Raw genomic sequence first — 21,803 nt, forward strand, 5'->3', positions numbered from 1 at the left:
TGTAGAACGTAGCGCTCCCTACATGGTGTGCCATTTTCAAATCTAGTAGCTAACGTTAATGATGCATTACCTCTTTGATAGTACAGATTAATTAAAGTGCAAGCGGAGGCTCCAGCTACATGTCGCGAGAGACTAACCTGGAATTGGTGTGATCAGGTGTCTCTTTGGGGTCAGTCCATTGTCAGCTGGCCTAAGTACTGGAGATCTCCCTGGTGGAAGATTTTTATTGATGATAAATTAATCAACAGTGTAAAATATGCAGCTTAAATATGGTTGAGGCATTTTCACTAAGTGCGAAAAGTAATCTGATGTACTAAGAGTGCATTGTGCTAGAAAAACAAAACTGACACCACCACAGTTATTGCCAAGTGAAGGCTTCTATCTTCAGCTCTTTGGTAACAGGGAACTAAAGGGAATTCTGACCTATGAACTTTTCCTCTACTGTACTCAGCACATCAAAACAATTAAAAAACTTAAAACTGTATAGGAAATATCTATCAGCAAGATTTAACTTTAAAAAGTCATATAGAAATGGCATTAATATGGTAAACTAAAAAGTTAATTATATTAAAGAATAAATAAAATACAGAAAATATATGTAAAAACAGGGAAAATGATAAAACCATAAATTATGATATTTGGATAATACAAGTTGCTGATTTATATTTTCTGATAAAAAGTAATTTGTTGGACTTTTGTCCCACTTTACAAAGACTTACATGGAGATTATAACACAGAAGCTGGCCATTCAACTCAAATCAATCTGTGTTGGGTGTTTATTCCCCACACAAGCAGTAATCCAAAACCCATGTGCCTGCCCCATTCCCATATCCCTTTATCCCCCTTTCCTTCAACCACCTATCTAATATATTCTTAAATGCTTCAATCATTAACTCTAGTGCATTCCACAGCCTCACAACTCTGTGTAGAATAGGCTCTCTTGCTCCCTGTCCTAAATCTTTTAAACTTGATCTTATATCTATGTCCCCTCATTCTAGATCCCTCCACCACTGGAAACTGTCTGTTCCTATCTGTCCTGTTCCATCATTTCATAACTTTAAACACCTCTTTCAAATCACCCCATAATCTCATCTGTTCGAATGTAAACAGTCCCAATTTTTCATGTCTTTCTTCATATTTGTATTTCCTCCTACCACGCAGCATCCCAGTGAATCTCTGCTGTACATTCTAATTGTCTCAACATCCTTCCTATAGTGTGGGCATCAATACTGTACACATCACTCCAACTGCAGTTTTATGTAGATTCACTATTACATCTTAACTTTTATATTCTATACCTCTTGCCATAAAACCCAGTAATCCATTAGTTTTTTATGACCTTATCCAATTGAAGTGCTGATCTTCACTTCTTGTGAACCTGAACCCTCAAATCCCTCTGCCTTTTCACATCATCCAACCTTCCCCCATTCAAAATATAATTATTACTTCATTTTATTAACCCATATATACCACCTCTCACTGACACTAAATTCCATTTGCTCAATCCAACTACCTTATCAATATCTCCTCGCAGCTTCCTTTGGTCCTCAGAATTACTTACTAATCCTTCTATTTTCGGATTGTCTGCAAATTTGGACACTACTCCCTCTGGTACAGAACACTGTGCAATGGAAAAGTCATCCCGGGGTGCGCGGGACTGGCAGAGAGGGAACGCCGACACTGTGAGACACTGTTAACCACTTTCAACAACTCTAAATAACTGCCCTTAATTCCTACTCTCTCTTTCTTCCCTTCTAACTAGTTTTCAATCCAATTTGCTACGCATGCCCTAATTCCATACCTGCTCATTTTCACCAAGTTTCCTGGGTGGTACCTTGACAACGGCTTTCTGAAAGTCTGGGTACGCCATATTCCCCATTCACCATATCTGCCACCTCCTCGAAGAACTCTTTCAGGTTTGTCAAGCGTGATCTTTCTTTATGAAATCTGTGTTGGCTGTTTCTAATTATTTTCTCTTTATCTAGATATTTAATAATTTCGTCTTTAATGAAAGATTCCAAACATTTCCCTACCAGAGATGTCATACTAACTGGCCAGGTTAGCTCTGTCTCCCTTTTTGAAAACAGGTACTACATTGGCCACTCTCTAAACCTCGGCCACACAGCCACTCTCAATAGAACCCTGCAATATAATCTCTAGGGCCTCTTACTTCTTCCTCCATTCCCTGCAGGATCCTTGAAAGTATCCCATCAGGTCCTGGCACTGTTTTCTCCTTTAGCTTAACTAACTTCTCAAATACTTACATTGTCCGACTTATGTTGGACATCAGCAAGAAACGAGTAAAAAGTAGTGCAATCTAAAAGGGAAAATGTGATTTGATTGTTTCTGTTTAATTTTTCACATTTTTATTAGAATGTCTAATCCATTTGCCAATAAATTATACTATGATGCTTTTCAGTGATCATGTTATACATTTTTTAATAAAACCAGATTGCAATTTATGGAAAAATATGATCCTGGTGACATGTTAATTTATTTTTGCCTGTTTAATCTGCATATAAATTTAAGGTATTATTTCTGCAATAGATATAAAATCTCATGCTATTTCTGCAACTGAGAAGATAATACGTTAATAGATAATTTGCAAAATTAATACAGCACTATAACGAAGGGAAGTAATACTCATATAACCTCATCTATAATGAAACAGTGAAAGCTTGTGTGTAGATACATGGATCTGTGTTTAATTAGTAACTATTTAATACATTTTTATATTCATGTTAATAGAAACTAAATGTTCTAGAAAGGAGTATGAGCCCATTTTCAGTGAGAGACCCAAGAATCGATGGAAATTGGGCCTTGGGCCTCATCAACATACAGGAAACTCTTTTTTTATCCGGCACCGACGGGACTGGCGTGGTGCCGGTTTATCAAAAAGTCTGGATTACAGAGAATTGTAGTTAAAAGGTACGAGAGCTCCGTACACAGCAACAAATCCAGGCTTCCCTGTTGCTTAGCAACAGCTGCAAGAAGCCCGGCCACAGACCAAGCGTCCCTGTTGCTTAGCAACAAGTGCAGAAACCCCCAATTACACAGCCAAGAATCAAGAAACGGCCACTAATATGAAGAAAAACTTAACTGAACCTACTCCTGAATTTTGCCGGTTAACCGAGATTTCCGGTTGTTTGGGTGCCGGTAAATCGAGAGTTTCCTGTACTAGGTGCAAACTGCTGGCACTGGTCATGCCCTCCAATGGCAGCTCGGCCGAGCAATGACGTCAATGCTGGCAACGGCCCTTGGGTAAGTCCCGGTAGGGGGGGTTTAGAGTAGGCTACGTCAGTACTCTTGCTCCAGGCCCGATACCTGCCACGCTCATTGCCGACAAATTTTGAAAAGGGATCCCTCATCAGGTTTTAGACCACTAATTATCATATTCAAGTGGCCTAACGCCTGTTTTAGGCACCTGCCCGGGACACCTATAAAAAAAGGGCACCATGAATTTAGCAGAATGGGCACAGTCCATCTCATTGCAAAATTGGTATGCTTCGCCCCCGTATTATGCCCGAAAAACGGGCACAACGCATACCGATTTCTACCCCAATATGTCTCCGCCAGCAAATAACTATCTTGGGAACATACCATTTTCTTAATCTGCTTATTTTGTTTTAATCTTTGGAAATAATTTTAAAAAAGATTTTTTAAAGAAAGAATCTTTCAGTTCTCATTAGAACCTGTTCCAGGGCTGAGTACTGATAAAGGATTTTAGATACAAAAGAAAAGGAAGACTATTATCTTAAAAAAATAAATGTCAACAAATTTCAATTTTAACGAATGCAATAGGATCTCCTGCTATGCTCCATACCACATAAACTTCAACTTGTCCAAAACTCCATTGTCTACTCTTATCCTGTACTAAGTACTGTTCATCTATCACCACTGTTATTATCAACCTCCACTGGCTCCCCCAAAACATTGATTTCAAATTCCTCCAGTCCACTTCTCACTTTAGACCCTCCATACTTCTGACTCCAACCTACTATCCTTCCACTCCATTTTCAGCGCTACAGCTTCCACCCATCATTGCTCTGCGCTCTGGAATTCTTTTCCTGAACCTCTTCTCCGTTGTTACATCTCTCCCCACCTTCAAAAGCAACTTCAATACCTACATATTCAATCACGCCTTCAGTTACCTCCTGTAACAACTTCTAATGCCTACTCAGTGCCCATTTCCCCCATTCGTGAAGCATCCTGGGACATTTTGCTATGTGGTAGCTAAGTCCAAATCATTGCTTAAATCTTCTTAAAGGGGACGGTTACTGACGTAATAAAACTCACTACGCACTTGGTTCGAGTATAAAGCAAGACTTTAATCAACTTGTTTCAAAACATGGAGGTATATTTCTCTTTCACTAGTTCCTGTTTACACAATGTCCTGGGCAAGCTGGGCCCACGCCCGAGTATTTAAACTCCTTGGACGGCGCCATTAGCTGGCCGTCCAAGTGTTATTTCATGAGTCTTTCTTCATGGATCATAAGATTCATAACATTTACTGTGTTTTCAATCTAAAGTACTGTTCATTAAAGCTGTCATAAAAATGGGACTCTACCACAGCCTCGTGGAGAAATATTTCAGCTAGAATTCACTGAAGAAGCAGTCAGCCAACAGCAGCAATGGGCTCCTGCAATACACCAGAAGACAGCAGCATTTTCAGGCCTGGCAGCTCATTTCCAGCTGTCAGTGATTTTAAATTCAGGTACTGCTGTGTCCTCATCTGGCGCTGAAATTTGAGGGCCAGTTTTAAACACCTCCACCCCCCCATCCCCCTCCCCCGGTGGAAATGGTGTGGATGGGAGTAAGATGATGGTGGTTTGCCTCGTGCTCCCGCCTCTCACCATTTTTACTTACCTAACTTCAGGCACAGGAGGGCTGCCGTCCCAGAGGAGCGGGGGTCTAATTTAAATGAGTGTTGCATCCTGATTATATCATCGGGACACGCACGGCATTTTAACCACAGGCTCCTGCGGTCTCTGGCTCACCAGCAACAGTTGGCGGCAGCAAGGATCTCGGCCTAGGTAAGTGCTCCCACTGGCTCCACAAGGATACCTTGAGCCTCACCTGCCTCGGGCTTCCCCCCACTGCCCGTTCAGGGACTTGCCGACCTCCAGAACCCACACTTCCTAGCTGGGGACTGTTTCAGTGACCCCCCCACCATTTTTGACTCCCGCTCACCCACAGTCCACAGTGACGTAATTCCTGCTGGCTTCAGGTGGGAGTCAGGGTCAGGGCTTGTAAACAAGGCCCGCGAGTTAAAATCTCCTGGGGCTCACGCTCCAGGAGGCTGGACAGTTCACCGCCTGCTTTGGCCCCCGTACCCCGCAATTACTGCCCCAAGTTTAAATCGGCCCTTGGAAATCACTGATGGCTTCCAGAACTGAAAAATATGGCAGTTACTGATGATTCGGAGGAATCTACATTATTCCTGAGCCAAGTTTATTCAAAGCTATGACAGTGTCACCAATACATTCGAATATCAACCAGACAACACACAAGAATTCAACATATTTCAGCTGCTTTGCTGACTGTAACTGCTCATTTCTCACCGCTCTTGTACAACTCTCCCACCTGTTCTGTTCTTCAGAATATCATATGCTTCCAGTTCATAAGGCATCACCATACTGTCAAACCTGCCCAAGTCAGTTGGTCCAATGATGGCCCTTTAGAGACAAGACAGATAACATAAAACAGAGGAATACGCTGACAAACAAAGATATCTGTCAGGTAAATACTCGGACTCTTATTGAGGTGTGCAGGTGCTAGTTTTATAATATAGACAGCATAAGGAGTTGTGAATAATTATTATGAATAAATATATTAAATCAGATTTACAACAGGACTCGGGCAGTAGTTGCAAACAAGTTTCTGAAGTCATCTGAATTTTAGGATGAGATTTGTCACTTATAATTGCTCCAGGTTATCAATTACTCTGTCAAATAGATTTTTCAATTCAAACACAAACATGAAGATAGGCAAACATTTAAAGAAAAAAAATCATTCCCCCTTTGACCCCTTCAGAGTTCCTCAAAGACCCTAGGGTTCATGATGCCCCCTTGAGATGACTGAGACAGGTGTCCTGGACTGCAGGATTCTCCACCATTTCAATGCCAATGACACTAAGTACTCACCCAATGGGTGGTGGGATTAAATTGGAGCAATTTCACACTGCATCAGCTTTGAGAAAAGACTTCCTGCTGCAATGAGGTAACCCACCTATCACCACTGGAATTAATTTCAACCATGGTTCACAAGTTTGAGTGGCGCATATCCCGAAGACTCAAAGCATTAATCAGTGCTCTATAAAGTGTGTATCTTAATTGCGCAACACAAGGTTAGTAAAGACTTGCATTTATATAGTGCCTTTCATGACCACAGGACGTCTCAAAGTGCTTTACAGTCAATGAAGTACTTTTGAAGTAGAGTTGCTGTTGTAATGTGGGAAACGCGGCAGCCAATTTGCGCACAGCAAGCTCCCACAAACAGCAATGTGATAATGACCAGATAATCTGTTTTTGTGATGTTGATTGAGGGATAAATATTGATCGCAACACCAAGGATAACTCCCCTACTCTTCTTCGAAATAGTGCCATGGGATCTTTTACATCCACCTGACAGAGCAGACGGGGCCTCGGTTTAACATCTCATCCGAAAGACGGCACCTCTGACAGTGCAGCACTCCCTCAGCACTGCACTGGAGTGTCAACCTAGATTTTTGCGCTCGAGTCCCTGGAGTGGGACTTGAACCCACAACCCTCTGACTCAGAGGCGAGGGTGCCACTAACTCAGCCACAGCTCATTTACATTGGAGGAAAGAAATGAAATGTCTTTGCTTAGAATAAATAACAATATCAGCCTGCTTAATTTTATCTTCTTTTACAAAAAACACTTGTTCAGTTTAATATTTTGTAGGGTGCCAGGGAGTTTTGTATGTAAAATTATTTGAAATGTAGTATCAAAGTTAAACCATTTTCTTTAATAAGGAGACAGTTTCAATGCAAAACTAAACTAATAGAAAAAAGCTTTCAGGCACTTTGTCTCATGGGAATTATACACGACTGTAATTACCACAGTGCTTTCATAAATTGGTTCTTACTTCTTTCACTAATGGAAGACGCAGGTTTAATTACTTCTTGCTAATTACTCAGTCAAAAAATTCAAGACTAATAATTTTCATGTTTATGCAAATACAAGACTTATTTAAAATAAAGCATTAGGTGAGGTATGTTGGCATGTGAACTGTTTAAATATTTAATGCAGCACCAAATTAGTACAAGGCCTTACCCTCAGCCGTGGCTCGGTGGTAGCACTCTCGCCTCCGAGTTCAAGCTCCACTCCAGAGACTTGTGCACATAATCTAGGCTGACACTTCCGAGGGAGCGCTGCACTGTCGGAGGTGCCGTCTTTTGGAAGAGACATTAAACTGTGGCCTCGTCTGCTCTCTCAGATGGGAGTAAAAGATCCCATGGCACGATTTGAAGAAGAGCAATGGCGTTCTCCCCCATGTCCTGGTCAGCATTTGTCTCTCAACCGTCACTAACACAAATTGGCTGCCGCGTCTCCCTACATTACTAAAGTAGCTACATGTCATTGTAATTCATTGCTGGGAAGAACTTTGGGACATCCTAAAGTTTTGAAAGATGCTCTATAAATGCAAGTTCCTTCCTTCCTTCTGCACCAATCTGCAAAAACCATTCTCCTCTTGGGTCAAAATGGCTATGAAGATATTATTATTTTAATTTATTACTGTGTCGCCTGTAAATAAACAAGGAAAACTCAACCCCCTTCCAAACAAAATGGCACTCAGTTACATAATTGAATTTTTATGATCACATTATTTGACACATTTAAATGTAATTCCTTCTCAATCACAGGTAAAGCTGTTCAAATAATTCAAATCAAAGGGCTGAGCTGAAAACAAATCATATATGCTGTGTGCAACACATAACTTTCCTAGGAAACGGCCATATATATTGTGGAAGTTTACTTATACCAATATATGGGTAGCTGTTACATTTGTGAGTTTGGATATGAATTGTCTTCAACTTCAACCTAGCTGTGGTGGCGCGCCTCTGGGACTCACGAGAAACATTTAGAAGTCTTCCCTGCCCCCGGATTCCATGACTTGCATTTATGTAATATCTTATTCAGAAACATCGCAAATTGCTTTACGTACAATGAATTACATTAAAGTGCAGTGACTATTGTCGTCATGTAGGCAAACAAAGGGAAGGGAAGAAAATGCATTTCCTTAAAGGATGGAGATTAAAGTCAACAGCAAGAATGACAGAGAATGTGGTTTTACATTAACAAAATGATACCCCTCTGTTGTAATGACTGGGAATTCATCACATGTGGAATTATGGAGTGTAAATCCGGTCCTACCACTATCTGGCATGGCACTCTGCTACATCAGCACACTGCGATATTCTACATAATCTGTTATCATTATTTCACAACTGTTTGAGCAACTCAATGTAGAGAAATGTGTATGCATTCAGTATACAATGGTTCTCCTCTCCTCAAATAAATCATAATTCTTTCATATTTTTGCCCTCTATTACATATAATGGGGGCATTAAAATGGGTGCATTATTAACGGAGCTTGATCCTACATTACAGTATTCCTCTTACCGGATCTCTCTCAGTATCAGCAGCTTTTCTGGTTTATCTAATATAGAAAGTAGAGGCCGCACCAGATCTTCCACTCCACCACCTGATACAAACTACAAACAAAATTGATGTAAGTTTTATTTAAAACACAAAGTATTGTAAATGAGATGTTGAATAAAGATGTAATATATATATATCTATATAAGCTACAATAAAGTCCTGTACCATAGCCACAAGGCTTCCATACCATAGATATAAATTAAATGTGATTTAGGACAGAGAGCAAGAGAAATATTTTTACACAGAGGGTTGGAAGGCTGTGGATTGCACTAATGGAGTTAGCGATTGAAAGAGACTGCAGCCAGGAATTTCCTCAGAACTGCTCCTGCTCTGCCACTGTAACTACGCCGGAAGTGTGGCTGAATTCCCGTTTATGGTGTAAACGGGGTTTCCACTTCACTTCTGGTTAAGTTACGCAGCAGAGCAGGAGCAACTCCAAGGAAATTTCGGGCTCATGTCAACAATTACAAATAGGTTAGATAGGTGGTTTAAGGAAAGGGGGATAGAGGGATATGGGAACTCGATAGGCAGATGGGATTAGGACAACTGCTCGAATTCAGGCTAAATACCAACACGGACTGGTTGGCTCAAAAGGCCTGTTTCTGTGTTGCAGTTTCTGTGCAATTCTCTGTAGTAATGTGCGAAATAATATTTTAATGCCATCTAGTGGAAGATTAAATAAAGAAAGCCTGTAAAATTTTATATTTTAACATTATGAATATTTTTGGGTAAGAGTTCCCCTGTTCACTATGTGTTACAAAATCATGTTTATGATTTTGTTACATGTAGTCCACAGAAGAATCTGCTCCAGGGTGCACTTTGGAGGGAAGGGTGTATTAAATATTTGTTTCTACATTCCACAGAATATACAGGCTGTTACAAAAGTACATTTTGCAACAGATAGTTCCATAGCATGAATGTACTTTCACTGTGAAAATATCTGCAGCAATTTTTTCAGCACCTTACTCAGCAGTGTACTGCTGCGTTACTGATTTTATATTTGTGATTGAGCATTAATAGTTTGTTGTTGCAGCGAATGAAAATACTGCTCGAGGGAAATACCTGCTTACAGTGACGCAAAACTGCATTTACTTCATCTTGATTCAGGAGCTTCCTAGCAATGTCTTCGATCACAGCCAGGCCATGGCTATACATGTCTGTTATTGAGAAGCCATTTTGATCTTTCGGAGAGCCCAAAACGTTAAAGCGATGACCTCTTTCTTTATCTTAAATGAAAGGTAAACACAAAAATCCAAATTACGTTCATTATTGTGTTCATAACCTCATCTGAAAGGAAAAGAGGGACTAGAATCACTCAACAATGATTTGAAGGGATCCATGCTGTTTATTTAATCAATATAGATATTGACACACAGTGAAAACCAACACACAATGACTGGTACTGTATACACAGTTAAAACACACACACACAAAGATCCTCGTCAAAGAAAGCAAATGCTGCTGTTTTGCTTGCCTGTTTTGCAAAAGTTTTATTAAAAAATGCAAGAACTAAATTTCTCCACAACCAATAATTCTGAATTTTAATGCACTAATTGATTTTTGGCTTGGAGATTAAGGACTCAAGTTAGCTGTACCTGTATTATCTTGTTCTTTAAACATGTTAGCAGTTACCATTGCTTTATCCCTCTCCCCCTTCACTGAAACCTCTGCTGGGTTCGTTATTGTAGGAGCAGCTCAGAGCAGAAATGCAGTCAACAGATTCTCTCACCTGAAGACTCGGTTTCGATTCCTGGTCAGGGAATTAACTTTACCTTAGCAGACAGATCAATAACCAGGGGACATAGATTTAAAGTAATTGGTAGACGGATTAGAGGGGAGTTGAGAACTTTTTCACCCAGAGGGTGGTGGTGGTGGTCTGAAACTCACTGCCTGAAAGGGTGGTAGAGGCAGAAACTGGTAAATTGGCAAAGGTAGTCTGGAGGACGAGTTCATGGAATGCATTCAAGACAGTTTCCTAGAACAATAAGTCATGGAACCAACCAGGGAACAGGCTGTTTTAGATCTTGTATTGTGCAATGAGACAGGGTTAATTAGTAATCTCATGGACCTGGGTGTCCTTGTGCACCAGTCGCTGAAGGTAAGCATGCAGGTGCAGCAGGCAGTTAAGAAGGCAAATGGTATGTTGGCCTTCATAGCGAGAGGGTTTGAGTACAGGAACAAGGATGTCTTGCTGCAGTTGTACAGGGCCTTGGTGAGACCACACCTTGAGTATTGTGTGCAGTTTTGGTCACCTTATCTGAGGAAGGATGTTCTTGCCATGGAAGGAGTTCAGCGAAGATTCACCAGGCTGATACCCGGGATGGCAGGAATGACGTATGAGGAGAGATTGGGTCGATTGGGCTTGTACTCGCTGGAGTTTAGAAGAATGAGAGGTGATCTCATTGAAACTTATAAAATTCTGACAGGACTGGACAGACTAGATGCAGGAAGGATGTTCCCGATGGTCAGGGAGTCCAGAACCAGGGGTCACAGTCTAAGGATAAGGGGTAAGCCATTTAGGACAGAGATGAGGAGGAATTTCTTCACCCAGAGAGTGGTGAACCTGTGGAACTCTCTACCACAGAAGGCGGTGGAGGCCAGTTCATTAAATATATTCAAGAAGGAGTTGGATATATTTCTTAAGGCTAAAGGGATCAAGGGGTATGGGGAGAAAGCAGGGACCGGGTACTGAATTTGGATGATTGGCCATGATCGAATTGAATGGCGGAGCAGGCTCAAGGGGCCGAATGGCCTACTCCTGCTCCTATCTTCTATGTTTCTATAATTTTAAAATCATTATTATATAATGCAGTTCAGGGATGTGCTCCCTGTATAGTAAGAGCTAAATAGATTTTCATGGTGCCGCCAGTGCTTTTGCATTTTCCAGTAGAAACAATGTCAAAATAAGAGATTTCATAGCAGTTCAAATGTTCAAAAAAGCACATGAAAATAAAAGCAGGAACAGATCAAAATCATCCTTAAACACCAAACACTCTCAGACATATTGTAAACATTTACCCCGCTTAAGACTTCTGATGACAAATTTTTGAACAGCAGTTACTGAAACAGAAAGAATGGTCAATAAAGCAGCTCTCTCGTTACACTAACAATAACTCACTAGGCATTGCTATTTTCCAGCAGTTCGACTTAAAATTTAGGAAGACATATTTTGAGAGCAAAAAAAAAAAGCACTTCTAATGGAAGATCATAATTCCTTTGATAACAAAAGCTCAGAAGTAATATTTTCCCATGAATATTACTCACAGATATGATCCCTGTGGATCTCAATCTGAGGAACCTTAGTGCAACAGTAATTCATTGTAAACCAGGAGCAACACAGTTAATTTCAGCTATTCAATCACTAACCCATATGCGCTCACAAAATGGTTTCTTATTTAACAAAGGAACTGAATTTTTGAACGCCTGCACTACTCAATTTTGGGAAAGAATTGGGGATGTGGGGACAGTTATTCTGTAGCTTTTCTTGATTAACTTTCTGAGTTTGAAAAGAAATATGCAAAATTTTTGCCTAATGAGTTTAAACAAACAGGAAAGAGTCCATTATAAAGTAAATTGCACATGGTGTGTGGAAAAAGTGGGCTGGATGGGACAAACAATTTTCTTGTTCTATAATATTTTTCTCCCAGTGTTCTGTCCAAGGAACTGATTGATGTTAAGACTACAGTTTTATGGGTACGGACACCTTCACAGTTCTTTGGCCAGGAGGCCATTTTCCCACCTGAGCCTAGACATTGAGTGCTGGTAGACTTTTGACCATATAGACCAATGAATAGCGAGTCGGAGCAGGAACCCTCGCTGATTTTTGCTCTCCCTAGTTCAGGAAATACTGAAGCTAGTTGTAGCATCTCCATTGTCGCCCTGGAGGAGATTCGCTAACTCAGCTCTAACTAGGACTGGAATGTGGGCACCTTCCAGGTCTGTATTCCTCAGAATCACAATGCAGTGCATTTACCCACTATGCTCAGGTTTTTGTTTTCCAATCTCTATTTTATCAAAATTTGTTAAAAATTTAGATAGCTTGTAATTCAGACATTTGATAAACAATTAACAGTAACAATAAGCAATGGGATGTAGAAAACAGGGAACTTTACATGGAGGTGAAAAAATACTAGATTTTTCCAAATCTGGGGATCATTTCCATTGACGTACAGCTGAGTTACCAGCAAGCTCATTGAAAGTAGAGAGGGGGAAAATTGCTGTTGTCTCTTTCTAATGGAACTCCTGAGCATTACTATTACATCTTGAGTGCACCATAAGTACTATTATTTCTGAATTCACATATGTAATAAATTAATTATCTTTTAAATGTACCTCAGGTTGCATTTACAATGTGTGGTTTGGAGATTTGTTGATAGAATTAAAAAATGTTTTTCAGTTACTCAGCCACCTTCTCACACTTCTCAAAGTGCTTTACATACAATGAACTACTCTGAAGTGTAGTTATTGCTGATATGTGGACAAACAAGGCACCCATTTTGCAAGCAGCAAGATCCAACAAACAACAATGATATAGATGACCAGTTACTTTGTTCTTTGTGGTTCTGGCTGAGGGAGGAATATTGGTCAGGACACCAGAATAATTTCCTGCCCTCCATCAAATAGGAACTACTGAAACAGCAGTCGATGCCTTGGTTTATTGTCTCATTTGAAGGATGAGTATTCTAACTCGCACCAAGTCCAGTTCACCCATCGCCCCTTTGCTCCCTGACCTACATTGGCTCCCGGTCCGGCAACGCGTCGATTTTAAAATTCTCATCCTGGTTTTCAAACCCCTCCATGACTTTGTCCCTCCCTTTCTCTGTAACCCCTTCCAGCCCTACAACCCTCTAAGATGTTTGCACTCCTCCAATTGTGGCCTCTTGCGCATCCCCGATTTCCATCGCTCCACCACTGGCGGCCGTTATGTTCAGCTGCCTAGGCCCCAAGCTCCGGAATTCCCTCTCAAACCTCTCCATCTCTCTCTCGCTCCCCCTTTAAGACGTTCCTTAAAACCTACCCACCTGACCCAATGGGGTAGATTTTGCCGAACCTGTCGGGAAGAAAGCGGGACTTCCCCTTTCGGGTTTTTGACCCGCCTACTTCGACGTCCGGCCAATCCGCGCGATTTTCCCTTGATTGACCTTGTTGAGCCCGCCCAGCGGGCTCAGCAGGTCAATTAAGGGCCACCCGGCAACAGGTGACGTCACAGACTGCAATTTCATCTGTCAAGAGATCTTGACAGATGAAATATCAGTGTTTGACAGCTGTTTGAAGCTGTGAAACACTGACACTCTGAGTTCTGACATGAGTCATTCTGCACAGACTCAGTTAGAACCCTCCCCGGCACTCAAAGCTGAAGGATGTCACTTTTGACAGATCGCAGCCGTTCAGCTTTAAGTTCCGGCTGAGTGCTGCAGCTCCCGATGACTACAGGAAGAAAGGCTGTTAAGGTAAGTACAGGTAAGTAAAAGTTCTGTACACACTTTAGTCACACCAAACACACTTACCTTTACACTCATGCACCCATCACTCACCTGAGCGCTGACATCGCGACCCCTCCAACTCCTTCAACCCGACGGCCCGCCACTCCAACCTGGCGTGGTTTGGAGCCGTCGGGATACCCACACGAAACCCCTCAAAATAGGGATTAGGCTAAAAACTGCCTGTTAACTACCTGTTAACAGGCAGTTAATTGGCACTAATCCCTTCCCGCCTGGTTTCGGTGGGTCCCAGTGCGGGGCGGGTACCCACCGCCCCTGAAACTTACGTGGGGCGGGGTTTTGGGCGGGATGGTGGTGGGACCCCCAAATTCGGGATTTCCCCCCCCCCCCCACCACACGCCTGAAACCCCGCCTGACGGCTCCCCGAAAATCTAGCCCAATATCTCCTTATGTGGCTCGGTGTCACATTGTGTTTGATAATGCTCCTATGAAGCGCCTTGGGACAGTTTACTATGTTAAAGGCAAGTTGTTGTTGCTGTTGAGGTTATCTCTTACAATGAACACGCCCTCAGTACTGCACTGGGGTCTCAGTCTAGATTATGTGTTCAAGGTCTGCAGTGGGTCTTCAACCGACACTCGCTTGGCTGAGAGATAAAAATGCTACAATTGACTCAAGCCGTGTAACACATGATGGTATTTCAGTTTGAAGTTTGGGAAGGTTTAAAATAAGTCTCAAACAGCCTGAAGGAGGTTTGCAAGTTTCAACCTGTGAGCTGATGAAAGTCTGAAAAAATGTGGTCAGTCAGGTAAAGAGATGATGAGGTACTTAGGATATCAGGAAGTCTGAGATTTATGTCACTTAGCTTTAATACCCATCTAAAGAAACTGGAATAAGTGAGAAGGAATTTAGCAGCTTAAGGGAAAAATAACTACAAGGTTAATAAACAAGTCCCAACAGTTTGCTAAAGTGAATAGAAAGATCTAGCTTTTCTGTGTGGTTTGCTTAAAGAAGAAACAGTTGTATTGCTGGTTGATGTATTCTTTGCTTTTTAAAATGTTAACATTCGTTAATATTTTGTTGTTGAGCTTTACACTTGTTTTGCACCCAAGAAATTGAAAATATAGCTACTGCATGAAAAGAATATTATCAACAGTTATATTAAGTCTATTTGTAACAGGGCTCGAGTGCAGCATAAACGCCGGCATGAACTGGTTGGGCTGAATGGCCTGATTCTGTGCCGTATATTCTATGTAATTCTATGTATTATTAAAAACATGTAAATTTGATTCTTAGATATTTCAGGGTTTTATTTTACATGCTCAACTTTTGAATCATAATGTGCGGACGTTAGAATTTTTGGGAATAAAATGTGTTCAAAAAGGATGATGAAGTTTGTTAAGGATAACAAGTGATAAAACTAGAACAAAGTAACACTTAAGTTAATCAAAGAGAGACATCAAATTTGTGCAATACATTTATGATTCCTTCACATATTGCAGTATGCAACAGCTAAAACATTTTAATAAAGTCATTATCAGTAGCTTTCTGCGTTTTCCAATGTGTTCGGGAAATAGCAAGTTAATTTACAAAAGGAAGAATATGAAACGGAAACAGAGTTAAACTGGGAGCCGAGCACAGGTCTGGTAAGAGCCCAGATGGCCCGTCCGCTGTAGAACCTGTCCGGTTTTCAGCGCTGAAATCATTTATTTTTGTTGTGATGTTAATGGGTAGATATTTTTTGTGGAATGAGTTTGGGGAGAAATTGAAGGGAGAGAGGGATTTTGTATAATATAATTGGTGAATAAATAGGTAGCAACCAATTAGAAAGGAGAAAAACACAAGAGGCTAAACCAGTAAGAAAATAAAACTGACAAAACAGACTCAACAGTCATGACGTAGTTGGCAGACACAAGAAATATAATAAAACATAGGTGCTAGTAAATTGAAAATTGTAATCTAATCTTGATGCTGCATAGCATACATAAATAGCTGTTATTTTGCTCTCCTGCAAAAGGAATGAAAATGATTCTTACTTTAGAAGTAAATTTAATAAGGGAATCTTTCAATAAAATGTATACCGATTGTTTTCAGGATATAAGCACTGATTTGCAGTTTTCATGGAAAAGTGGATGGAATCACAGAACATGACACTTAAAAAAAAAACCTGACAAAAATCCAGAAATCCCTTGTAATAAAAAAGTATTCGATTTATTCATCTGCTATAAACCAGTAGCTCTGGCTAGAAGGTGAATTATTGCTCCTGGTTATAAAACTGGCATCAGCTTTAGCACAAGAACATACCCGTAACAACTTGGTAAGTCTCAGGTCAATGTAATACAGTTTGCAATGTTAGTTTGATACCCTGGAGTTTTGAATCAACTACCAGGAGGAATCAGGGAGAAATTTCAAAGATTCCAGTTATTAGAAGTTTCATCGTTTGCTTCCCTCAGGAAATTAAAGAATTTAAAGAGAATGCATGGGAGTAGAAAGGTCTTTTGGAAAGTGTGAGCGAGTGGTCTTTTCTCATATTTTTGTAATGATTCAATACAATAGGTCTGAAGTGCAGTAAATATTTGTAATAGTATATTCGTTAAACCCCTGAAATGAAATGTGGAATGAGACCAGACCAATATCTGAGCAAACAGTTTTTATTACTGGCTGCCAATGAAGACCGATGGTCAGCAGTTCTCACTGAGTAACATTAACAGTCAACAAAATAGAAGTTATTATCCGATGTCGCAAAGCTGTTTCTCCAGGTTTCCCACCAATCTGCTGCCAAAGTTATGGCGGGAGATCAGAGCACCCCTGTGGAAATTCTACCCCATACACTAAAAGAAGTTTTTGGGCTACGAGGCAACTGATTGACCCAAGTGCAGAACTGACCAAGAACGTATTATAATGTTCAAACTGTAGGCCGTCTTTGGCCACTTCTATCAACCTCAGGCTATATGGTGAGCTATTAACCGAATGATTGCAATTGATATTTGTATGATGTGTAACATAATCTGACTGTGAATCAAAATACTATAGCCTAGAAATTCAGGCCACACTTTGGGCATGAAGTTGCCACAATCTAAGTGGGAGGGAGATGAATTTTGGGGTTTCCACCAAGTTTCCATTCCTTATTGGCCTCTTTGAGAAATTCCGGGGGTTAATGGATGGGCCACTTCCGCCTGCTGTAGGATTGGGGGCGGTTACAGAGATAGAGAGAGGTGAAGCCACCAAAGTATTTAAGCACAAGGATGAGAATTACATTTTATATTCAGTTATGTTTTCACTAAAATTATTGACAGTTGCGGAGTTTTTGCCTTTTTGTTTCGATGAGCAGGTTTCATCATAAAGATGTATTCAACTCAGCTGTCAAGACATGATACCACTTTGCTTCCTCAGTGACATCTCATTATTTTTTTCTTACCTTTATCTGATTCTGAGTGAGATGGGGATTTGGATCTGATTTTCTCTTTTGGATTTTGCTCACTTGACTGCCTCCCAGATCGAACACTTCTAAAAAACATGTTCACAAATGTTTTGGAGCGCTCCAGCTTTGTTCCTTCCCCAGAAGTTTTTTGTTTCTTTTTCTTTTTTTTCTTGTCCTCTAGCAAAGTGATTAAAAAAAAAAAAAAATTGAGACCCAAGATCGGTAGATACTGTTCCGAAATTGCGAAACTGTCCTCTCCACGCAGAGTTTGTGTCAATGGGAGCACAGATTGGTGAATTGGCCATGGGGGTTAGTTAGCGTGCCCGATTCACAGTCCTCTAGAGTTTTGTGTCATTAAAATCAGTAATTGGAGAATTGGGACTTCTATTGGCCCGCTGCTGTTTGTGGGACCTTGCTGTGTGCAAATTGGCTGCCGCATTACAACTGTGACTACACTTCAAAAGTACTTCATTGGCTGTAAAGTGCTTTGGGACGTCCTGAAAGGCGCTAAAGAAATGCAAGTCTTTCTTTTAAGCTGTGATTCTCGAACGATACTCAATGCCAGGGGGCAGAGTGTCGCAATTTCAGGGTTTATGTCTTATTTGAAAGTTACAGTACTGACTGAGAAACAAGGTTGTTTTACCCACTTTTTACTCTCCACCTCCACGGGCACCAGCCACCCAACGGTACCTCAGCCAAGTGGCCATTCTTCTTCCACGGCTCTTTGTTTGTGGAGACAGCCTAGCCGAGCCCAAATTATGTCATCACCTTTTAAATAGTGAAGTTGCAAAGGACATCAAATGCCAATTTTCTAAGTTTGGTCATTTATTTCAGCCAGCTATACCCCATACTTTCTCTTTCCCATTTACAACCATAAGATTAATGGCCATGGTGTTACAGATTTCCAATGTCACCAGTGAGAGCAAAATGAACAAAGAATTCTCTTAGTGGAAAACATGGGTGATTTTCGATGGTAAAATTTTAACCTTTAATCCTCTAGAAAAAGGGTATCAAAACCCTCAGAAATGAGAACTAGACAAGTTAAACTAGTGCTCCACTGCTTTCCCTTTGGGTTATAGAAATCAGATGGGATTAATGATCTTGGATAAAATCACTTACACGTTAAGATAGCAAGTATCACCAGAATTAGATGTGGGCAAGGCTGATTTTTCAGCTTTCTCATGGTTCTTAAGTGTGAAAATTTGATAAAATAGCATTTACTGATTTGAAATGAAGGTTACGATCAACTCATTTTCAGAATAACATTATTGTCATTTAACTTTGATGTTTTTACATACCTACACATTGCCTAACTTGAATATTTAAAGTAAGAAACACTTTAAAAGTATTTTACTACACTGCATTTCATAATCTTTGCTTTAATCCCACCTCCTAGCTTTGAAGTGCCATCCTCCTCCAACGAGCTCTCGCGAGGAACCCAGCTAATGATTGTATTTCACACAAGTGCATGCATTCTGCTATAGTCATCAGCTCTAGACTGCAGGACCAAATGGCTGCTTGTGGAGGCACTGCATTGAAATTTCCCTCTCTGATATCAATGTAATGTGTCCACTTCCATTAACTGTCAGGCTCTACAGGGAGTACTTCAAAAGGAGATTACCCATCTCACCTTTCCTTTAAAATCCTTGTTCTCGACCGCCAAGCCCAAGCCCCAGCCTCTGCATTGAGCAACTCCTCTTCCTTGGCGATTTCAATATCCATCTCAACTCATCTTGCCCTCTCTCCTGTGATTTCACTGCCCTTGCCTTAACCCCCTTCCTCCATATAAACGCTCCTATTCATAGCCACCACCTTGACCTTACCAGCTCACATCGCCTCTCTACTTCTACGGTCTCATTCACAGATATTACCATTCTCTGACCACTTCTCGTATCTCTTATGACCCAGATCCCCCTAAGCTCATCCAACCACCACTTCTTCTGTGTCCGTCCCTAGTAAAAACTCTTCCCAAGTCTCTTACAACTGCATTTTCAAACTTCCAACTGTCTAGCCTTTGGTCTTCCATTCGCCATGATACTTCTGAAACTTGATCTGCTCAACAACACCCTCACCTCCACCTTTGATGTCTTTGTCCCCAGTAAAACATTTGCTTGCTTCCATCATGGCCATTCTCCCTGGTATGGCCCCCACCTTCATTCCTTCAAGTCCAAGGGGTGCAAACGTGAGTGTATCTGTTGCACAACTGGTTCAGCCATCCATCACCAGATCTTGTTGGACCATATCGAGCACTATCGGCCATCACTTCCCTCTGCCAGAACTACCCACTACTCCGGGATCCATTTGGAGAGCAAAGATAACCCCGGCTTCTTTTCTATCTCCTTAAACCCTCTCCCCTGCCCCTCCACCTTCATCTCCAACAAGTGCGAGGAGCTCATAAACTTCTTTGTCACTAAGATTGAGACCATCTGTTCAGCTGCCTATGCTACTTCACCCCTCCTCCCGCTCCACTTGCCCACCAAGCCAAACCTCCCCCAAGTTTCCCCCATCCTAACCCTGATCCCTCATCCTACTCTAGTTTCTCTCCTATCTCCCCTTATGTCCTTTACAAGCTAAACTTAGCCGTAAGACTCACCTCATTTTCCCTTGAACTCATTTCCACTAAAATGCTGACCACCCAACTTCCCTTCCTAGCCCCCATGCTAGCTGACATTGTAAATGGTTTCTTCTTCTCAGACACTGTCCCCCTTCTTTTCAAAACCGCCATCATCACCCTTTCCTCAAAACTCCACCCTCACTCCTGTATCCTTGCAAACTTCCACCCCATGCCTCCCTTCCCTCCGTTGTCGTCTCTCAAATCTGTGCCCATCTTTCCCATAACTCCAGGTTTTAATCTTTCCAATCAGGTTTCCGTCCCTAACCACAGCACAGAAACAGCCCTGATCAGTCACAAATGACATCCTCTATGATCTGTGACGATGGTGCATTGTGCTTCCTTGATCTCTCTACAGAGTTTGACATAGTCGACCACACCATCCTCCTCCAATGCCTCTGCTCCACTGTCCAGCTCATTGGGACTGTCTTCGCTTGGTTCCACTCTTACTTATTGAATCGTAGCCTCGCCGCGGATTCCATTCTCCTCCCCGGCTGCTGTTTCAGGTTGAAAAAGAATGTTCGCAACCTCGGTATCCTATTCAACCCCGAACTGAGCTTCCGAGCCCACATCCTCTCCATCACAAGACCGTCTACTTCCACCTCCATAACATCGTTTGCCTCTGCCACTGCCTCAGCCCATCTGCTGCTCTCGCCCATGCCTTTGTCAGCTCCAGACTAGCCTATTCCAATGCTCTCTTGGCCGGCCACCCATCCTCCACGGTCAGTAAACTTCAGCTCATCCAAAACCCTGATGACCCTATCCTATCTCTCACTTAGTCCCGCTAACCCATCACTCCTGTCCTTGCTGACCAACATTGGCTCCCAGTCACCCAATGCCTCTAATTTAGAATTCTCATCCTCATGTTTAAATCCCTTCATGACTTCAACCCTCCCGATCTCTGTAACCTCTTCCATTCCTACAACCCGTGCAGAACTCTCCATTTCTCTGACTCTGGCCTCTTGGGTATCCCTCCCTCTGTTCATTTCACCAGTGCTGGCCATGCCTTCAACCACCTTGGCCCTGGAATTCTCTCCTTAAACCCCTCCACCTCATCTCTTTGACCAAGCTTTAGGTCACCCCTCCTAATTGGGGGGGGGGGGGGTATTTTAGCCTCAAAAAACAGGTGGTTTGGGGGTCAGGTGGGAGGTTAAAGTGCTAAAAATCTGAATCCTGACCCCCAACCCGCCCACTTTTTAACGGAGACGAGACGGGGGGGGGGGGGGGGGGCGGGCGTCCTACCTGCTCCCAGGAGGCAGGTTGGCACTTTAGATATTATAATGAGGCTGTGTGCCTCATTTTGAAGCTCCATTTTAAATTTAACACTGACTGGTCGGGTTTCCCAGGCCTTGGGGAACCCGCCAGCTAGAGGGAGACGAGAACTGCTGGAACCAGGAGGTAAGTGCCTTTCCACTTACCTGCTGGATCCAGCGTTCCTGCCTCGTCAGTCTGCGATTGACCCACCCCGCCCCACGAGGCCTCCGATCTCCGATTCCCCCATCCAGCCTTCCAACCCTCCCGGCCTCCAAGCCCCTCTCCGGCCTTCCGATCCTCAGCTTCCCGAAACCACTCTGGCCTCCGATCTTCAGCCCCCTGCCCCAGAACCCCCTCAGACCTTCCGATCCTTGGCACCCCCCTCCGACCTCT

General features: G+C 42.0%; 1 protein-coding gene across 2 annotated transcripts in view; it reads right to left on the reverse strand.

Moving 5' to 3' along the window:
* Window positions 1–21,803, reverse strand: part of pdzd7a (PDZ domain containing 7a) — an 85,720-nt gene that overhangs the window by 33,066 nt on the left and 30,851 nt on the right. Inside the window, exons 9-14 of one of the 2 annotated variants that reach the window (XM_085994315.1) lie at window positions 17,543–17,722; window positions 11,704–11,745; window positions 9,748–9,911; window positions 8,647–8,738; window positions 5,584–5,675; window positions 138–209 (exon numbers count right to left, since the gene is read on the reverse strand). In XM_085994315.1, the coding sequence (XP_085850441.1) occupies window positions 138–209; window positions 5,584–5,675; window positions 8,647–8,738; window positions 9,748–9,911; window positions 11,704–11,745; window positions 17,543–17,722 (642 nt within the window). The remainder of the gene's footprint in view (window positions 1–137; window positions 210–5,583; window positions 5,676–8,646; window positions 8,739–9,747; window positions 9,912–11,703; window positions 11,746–17,542; window positions 17,723–21,803) is intronic. The other variant, XM_085994316.1, reaches the window with a different exon arrangement.

The sequence above is a fragment of the Somniosus microcephalus genome, chromosome 8 (genome assembly GCF_052327205.1).
Source record: "Somniosus microcephalus isolate GS21.2 chromosome 8, FLI_Smic_1.0, whole genome shotgun sequence".
Lineage (NCBI taxonomy): Eukaryota > Metazoa > Chordata > Chondrichthyes > Squaliformes > Somniosidae > Somniosus > Somniosus microcephalus.